The sequence below is a fragment of the Montipora foliosa genome, chromosome 9, assembly GCF_036669935.1.
Source record: "Montipora foliosa isolate CH-2021 chromosome 9, ASM3666993v2, whole genome shotgun sequence".
Lineage (NCBI taxonomy): Eukaryota > Metazoa > Cnidaria > Anthozoa > Scleractinia > Acroporidae > Montipora > Montipora foliosa.
In genome coordinates, this window is record NC_090877.1 from 49,428,024 (window position 1) to 49,435,523 (window position 7,500).

A 7,500-nucleotide genomic window follows, 5' to 3' on the forward strand; every position below is an offset into this window, starting at 1 on the left:
GTTTCAACATATCCTTCAACATACATGCATTCAACACTTTTTGGAACCAACTGTTTGGTGCGTTTGAACAGGTCGTCAACATTGTTAAGAGCGTAAAAAAATGTTGAAAGTTTTTGAATCAAGTTTAAATCGGGTTAAAACTTTCATTCAATGTCGATTCAACTTTTCCTTTGTTCTCGAAAAAGTTGAATGGCGTTGAATTGTAGAACACACGCATGCTTACATCAGGCCGCAAAAGTCAATATGGCGTAGTTTATCTGGACAAGAGAGACTGGTTTCTAGTTCTTAGTTCCTTGCAATCAAATTTCGCGAAAGTGTTGGTTCTTTTGTTGGCGCAATGTTGGAACCATTTGAACGGCCTCCGCACAACTTTGTTATTGGTCCAACATTTCCCTAACATCCGTTCAACTTTTGTTGAACGAATGTTGGTCAAATGTTGAAACCGTTTAAGCTGTTAAAGGTTTTTGGGTGTAAATACCTTTAGGGGACTTAAAGCGCGTTCGATTGACCGTCTTCCGGAATAGGAATACATGGACTAGATGTTAAAAATCCTTCGTTTTTGCGGAAATTCACATTAATATTGTCAAACATCTGCTAAAATGCTATTTTAAACATAGCTTTATTATCCTTGTTGCTGCAAAACGCCACACATGGTGTTTTAAATCATCACTCAACGCATTCTTATTCCGGAATAGGGTCAATCGAACGCACCCTTAAGAGGTTAGTTAACCTGTTGTATTTAACACCCACCTTAGGGCGAATCTTTAAATAAATTCAAAAAAAGGTGTCCGTGGTGCGCGAGAAAAAATGATAGTCTTGAATATCTTCTGAGTCAAAACGCGACAAACTGAAATTTTCCCTGAAGATGGTTTTCCGTTTCTTGCGATAATATTAAATTGGCAAGTTCCAAACTGAAATATTTCTCTTGTAATTCGAAAAAAGATGGATGTACTCGCGAGCCCTTGGTCCGCGAATCATGTAAGCAGCACAAAAAAAAATACCTGTGAATCCCAACAATTTCTGTACGTGCCAACCCTAACCCTAATAACAAAAATAAATTCTCTAAGAGGGCAGGTCGCTTTTCCTGCAGCTCGTTTACAGGGGCCCATATGAATGATGCCATACGCAAGATGGACTGAATTGGCAATGTGCAGATGCCCATAGCCGCTTTATTTATTTTTCTTGAAAGACAAAATCTTATATTCACACAAAATCCAATTAATTAATATTGGTCCCCATGCAGTAAAGGTGGGGGCTAGAAAACGCCAAAAACCAAATGCAAGAATGAGGAAAGGGATAAGGGGAGTTGCTGGAATGAGAAATTCTCACTAGACTTAAGAGTTAGGGTTAGTTGACCCTCGACGAGTAGAAGAATCGAATGAATGTTACATTTCACCCCACGCGTCTGATAACACCCTGAGAGGGGGTAATAACAAATGATAATTGGCTAGCCCTTCACGTCACAACAGAACGTGGTCATGCAATGTTGTGGCCGAAATTCATGTCCACCTAACATTTTAAACAAAGCACTACAAGAAAAGATGAAACTCTTATTTCCTAGCAAATATTTCCTATTCTCAGCTACAGCCGTATTGGGTGTCGTTGCGATTACACAATCCGCTTTTATTTTCAGTTGACGGTCTCAAGCACACGCTCCATTTGATTACAAGACCGTATAGGTATACACCTTATTCCAAAATGACCGCCATTTTAGTGTTCCTTTGTTTGATTGCAAATTGGCCCTTTTTGCCTCGTTCAAGGTTATATATTCTTTTGATTTTTACGTTTGAAAGCGAGGCCAAAAGGGCCAATTTGCAAGGAAACAAAAAAAATACTAAAAAGGCGGCCATTTTGGAATAAGGTGTATTCTATATATACAAGAGAAGTTCAACCGTTCTTAAACATGTATGAAGAAGACTTTGAAAATATTCAGTAAAATCAAAGACCCTGTCCATTTATCTAAGGTTTCTTTATCTGCTTTGCGAGATTTAAGTTCTCTGGGGTCAAAGTATACAAGTCGCGGACCGAGGACTCCTATGCGAAAATCGTTGATATGTGCCAAGAGTCGATAACAACAAAGTTTAAAACTCTGCAGCAAATTCGATCCCAACCGCAGAAATAAGTTTATCTGTAAATCTGTTCTGCAAAAGGACACGTGTTCCCGTTGCGTTTTTGTCGTTTCACAAGCCAAGTAAACATGACCGTGTAAGTTACGGAGCCGCAATAGTAGAAACGTTTTGAAAGACAAATTAACACAACTGTCAAAAAACTTGAATTCCGCACAATTTCGTCATGTGAATGAAGAATAATAAATCATCGGACACATTTGTTTTTGGTCGTATTTTAGTAAATAATGGTAATAGGACTGAGTGGAGTCCAATTTGGTCTGTAATCATCCGAGTGATTAACAAAATCCGATTTGGTTAATCACGAGTATGATTACAGACTAATAATTAGTGAAAAATAAGGTAATTAATGCACCAATCAAATTTGAGAAAATTGTAATGGTTATGATTAACGAGGAAATATAACATCATGTTCGGGAAAGTCGTAGACCAAGGACACTAATACTGCATGTATATACTTAAAGGGACTTCTGAAACTATCGCACAAATACTACGACCGTACAACATACGCGTTTCCCGCAGACCTTTAACGACTTTACAACGCTTACTAACTAATGTCAACGACAAAGACGACCCCAAGGACAAGGAGAGGACGTAGATGACATGCTGTGATTGCCAGGCCACTCAACAACAATATCGCTGAAGACCATTCAGGAACAAAACACACTATCGACGTACGAACTATTACCAGCTCCATACACTTGAAAGCTGGCATGCAAACTTAGAACAAACTACATTAAACCGTTGCCAACCTCTACCTGCGCCTTACAAACGATTACTTAACAGAAAATGTTAACTACACACCTTTTTCCTCTCAGCTTATATACCCACTGCGACCTTTCCTTTTAAACCAACCAATCACATTAATTTCCCCACTATCAGTCACAACACAGACCAAAGCATCACTACATTCGTTTGAATTTCCAACCGTCACTTGAGTTATGAAGTTAATGTTCAACATCGTTGCAGTGGCATGCGTGTCGTGCATGTGATCGTCGTTCGGTCAAGGTTGATCTTGTGTTTCCATAGTCGTGATTAGTTTTGGTTTGGTCTAAGTTTGGTTTTTGTTTAGTCACGTTTTGATGAGCATTTCTGATTTAGGTATGCTTACGTGTGCAAGGTCACTCCTGGTGGCCTTGTCTGTATGTCAGCTTAAGTTGATCTCGTGGACGGTACTTCTGGTACTTCCTGTGTGGTTGGTTACAAATGATGTGGTTACCCACCTTACGTGCTTTGCGGAGCCCAGCTCCTGTGGGGCACACGTGGCTACTAGGTATATATATAAAGAGCAGGCATTTGAGTAGAGTTTAGTTTTGATGTAAAAGTTAGGAGTAAAGATAAGAGCTAGATAGTAGTGCTACGTGGTGCTGAAGAAACATCGATTGAGAATTGGCCCTATATACGCTCCAGTTTGTTGGTGATGCGCCCATCCCAACTCTTGACTCTGAAGATAACTTCTGCTCAGGTTGCGGAAACGTCAGTCACTGTCACAGTCCTTCTCAGGACTGCTTTCACCCAGACGATCACATTCCATAGAGGTTTGTTAAATTCTTGATTTTTTCTTTTTTTTTTTTTTTTTTTTTTTTAGTTTTTAAAAGATATGCAAATCAACAATGACGAACGACTGTTATACACTATGGAACAGGCTCTTGTTCTTATCCTGGTGATTGGTAGGTGGCTCCTCCCAAAAGGAGACATAACACGTGACGAGCTGTCTCAGTTATTACTCAGCTACATTGGAACAGCTGCAGACATTATGGACTTTACTGCGATTATCACAGAGGACATCAGAAGAAGGAACCCAGAAATGCTTCAGAACAAGCACTTCGTCAATGCTATATTTCTCCTTTGGAGTGTAAGCCTGTTCCAGTTTTCGCTGACGATCTATGCTATGGAAAGAACAGAGCAGAGGCTGGAAAATGGAAAGGCACAGCCTATGAAACAGCTGAATAAACTCAGAAGGGAAAAGGACTTAAGGAGAAGGAGAAACCAAGTTGCTCCTTCAGAGGCTTTATATACAAACAAAAAGAACCTTTGCAAAGAGCTCGAAGATGTTCAAGTCAGTTACATACAGACAAAATCTGGGCTTGATATTAAGCCAGGAATGGTAACAGGTGCAAGAATGAAAAAAGACGAGGCTGTTATTCAGAAGATGAGCAGAGGTGGGAGATTCAGTTTGCACAGAATCACCAAGCTTCTAAGTAATTCAACCATTAAGATGCAACATCATTCTGAACTTATAAGATTGTTTATTCCTTTGTTCATGCAAGACGGCCCGTTTTTAATCATTCGGCTCATTGTCATTGCTTATTATGGTGTGTACCATGACACCTTGTACTTTCTCACCGTTAAGAACGCCCTTGTTGTAATGATTCAAGTGTATCGCATATTTGTGTTATGCTACAAGCCACCAGAGAAGGATATCGATGATTTTTCCCCAGAAAATGATGCAGCGCATAGACTTAACAATGTGGAAACCGCAATTAAATCTGTCCAGAATACGCGCCTGTCAATTAGAGTGGTCTCCAGTTTCCAGCAGAAAGCAAAATGGAGCCGTGGTAATTCGGAAAGAAAAAAAAGACTCACGCAAGCTGAAAACGGTGAACAAGTAAGAAAGGTAGATCTTCCCTCTGAACGATGAAACATTCTCGTTCCCAGCGTCTCTCATCCTGTCCTGTCTCCCCCTGCTGTTTCTCAGCGCTGTTTGTTACAAACACATAAAAAAACTAGAGATAAAAGCCTACCTTTCGGAGTTGTACAGAGGCCATTATCATGATACATTATCAAGAAATGATGCGAGTTCAGCTTCCGTACTGCAGGTCTGACTGTGTAATGTCCAAGTCAAATCAAGTCAATTTTTATTTAACTCACACAGAATATTATGTACATAAAGTTAACATAATTTTACAATATTGTTTTAACAAAATAATGAATATAATAAATATCGTAGGATAGAAAAGAATTTACATTTCCTATATATGAAAAATAAAAGGGAAAAAGTACATAGGAGAAGAAATAGAGGATATTACATGACCCTAACCCTAACTATTCGTAAAACTGTCCAATACTTTGGCTTCGGCCCATCATTGTTGAACTGGTTAAAAGTATTTCATTGTAATAGTCAAAGCTGTATTTTAAACAATGGATGGGCAAGTAATTTCTTTGAGCTTAACCGGGGAGTTAGGCAAGGTTGCCCTCTGTCACCATATTTATTTATTCTTTCTGTAGAAGTACTTGCCAATGCAATTCGACAAAAAAAAGAAATTCGAGGCATAACTGTAAATGACAAAGAAATTAAACTTAGTCAACATGCAGATGACACGACCCTTTATATTTTAGACGGCTCCGAAGAATCCTTACTAGAATCTTTGAAGATAATAGAGCATTTTAGTAATATATCCGGCCTCAGCCTTAACGACAAAAAGACTGAAGCTTTGTGGATTGGTGCAAGGGCGGATTGGGATTTTAAACTTTGCCCTGAAAAAGACTTCAAATGGCCGAAAAAAGAAGTTAGAGCGTTAGGGGTATGGTTGTCAACAGACCCCGATATAACTATATCTTTGAATTACAAAGATAAAATGTTTTTAGAAACAACACAACAATTTTTTTGGTTCACACTCTATACTTTGTAATTTAAACTGAAGATGACAGAAGTTTCTGTCGAAACATGTTTTTAAATTTAAAAAGTGTTGTGTTGTTTCTATAAAAATATCGATATGCAAGGAAAAAAATGGCCGCGATGCGTTTCGAACAGGAGCAAAGATTCATTTTAGCGAATAACATATTTTGGGGTTATGGGCACTTAAATAATTTGCACATGTGCGTAGAAGTAATCTAGAACAAATGTCTTCTACCAATGGTAGAAGAGCGTTTTTTGTATGCATTTATTAAACATCAATTTACGCAGTGCAAAGGGTGATCGTAGTTGACGAATAGATGTCTTGTTGCAAATAAATAAAAATTATCATGAAGCGTGTTTCAGTTCTATTTAGTCTCAAAAAGAGCGGCAAATCAACGGTAACTCCACTTAACATCTCTTCAGTTGACTTGATAACCAGTTAATTGATTGAACTCAATGAATTATTCACTGTCAAGCCGTATTTTCTTTTCATCCAGAAGATTCGTAAATGTCTATCCACAAAATATGCCAACCACGCCGTGACGCTTAAATTTATCAGAGCGAACAACAAGTCAACAACAAAGTTCGTTTCCTCAGTTATTAGACGCTTTCGAATGATCCGTTTTAGCAGCGATAAGGCAAAATATACAAGGAGATCGACACAAATTGCCCCTGATCCAACCAGAATTGTGCATAGCACCCTGTATCCATAATCATATAGTGTTAATTCTTCCTCCACAAAACCCGGAAAGTCTGAGTAGAGATGAGGGAAAGCTTTATCCATATTGAGACTGCTTCGACTTTTCAACGTTAAACTGAGAGCAAGCAGAGCGCAACCGAGATCCAACTGCTTTCGTGCAACATAAATTAACTCAGCAAAACATGTTCCACAATCGGCGATGTAAATGGAGTGTAATGTGCTCAGTGTATTGCAAACAAGTGTAATATCCAAAGCTACGGTTGTGTTAAGTAATAGTCATCGATGAGCAGTATCCGGGCCATATTATTACATGTCTCTGGCGATTCGCCGGTTACTGGTCATTGATAAAGCGAAATATTGCATGAGTGATATTTATGTGCACAGGTGAACGGTGAGACAACAAAATAGTCATTGCGTCACATGCATCTTTAATAACTTTTTCACAGCAGAAAAATAAGTTGCAACAGCAAATTATTTAAATTCTCTTCAATTCTAATAACCAAATCTTATGAACTAGCATACATTCAGTTTCATTTAAGACTGAAACTAATGGAACGGAATCAATGGATTTTTAATGACTTGCGATCCACCTGTTCAATATGTCAAATAACTGGTAACTAGCTTTGACAACTCCCCACTGCGATCGTATTGGTTGCTGGGAGGTCTTAGGCTCAGTTGTCCTGGAGACACTTACATTTAGCAAACATTTGGGTTTAAATTTTCGGAAACCCCGCTTACCCAGTAGAACAGGTTCTTTCCCGTCCTTCAAACCTGACCGAAGCTACCGCATGGTCGCGTAAATTTCGCGTCAATTTAAGAGATTCGCGTGAGCTTATCGCGCGCATGAAGCAATGGAGTTTTTTTTAACTGTCAACCTCGCAGGGAAAAAAGCGACCTCGAAACTGAGCTTCACTGAACGCTAGTGAAGATGGTGCCTCAGGATTATCATAGTCTCCACTGCTGTAGAACTGAAATGACTGATGGCTGGCATCAATGGCCACGTAGATTGGTCCGACTGTGGCTGTAGCTGACTGAAGAGCTCCTTCGTTCCCTCG

General features: G+C 39.0%; 1 protein-coding gene and 1 long non-coding RNA gene across 3 annotated transcripts in view; one reads left to right on the forward strand and one right to left on the reverse strand.

Annotated features, from left to right (window-relative positions):
* LOC137969558 (transmembrane protein 26-like) overlaps positions 1-4,977 on the forward strand; it is a 9,503-nt gene extending 4,526 nt beyond the window's left edge. For both annotated transcript variants that reach the window (XM_068815859.1, XM_068815860.1), the window contains exon 3: positions 3,715-4,977. In XM_068815859.1, coding sequence (XP_068671960.1) covers positions 3,715-4,767 — 1,053 coding nt within the window. In that variant the 3' untranslated portion in view covers positions 4,768-4,977. The remainder of the gene's footprint in view (positions 1-3,714) is intronic.
* A 266-nt stretch (positions 4,978-5,243) lies between these two features.
* The window catches only part of LOC137969561 (uncharacterized), a 7,057-nt gene continuing 4,800 nt past the window's right edge, over positions 5,244-7,500 (reverse strand). Inside the window, exon 5 of the long non-coding RNA XR_011116687.1 lies at positions 5,244-7,500. This exon is cut by the window's right edge and continues 17 nt beyond it. This is a non-coding gene — a long non-coding RNA (uncharacterized lncRNA).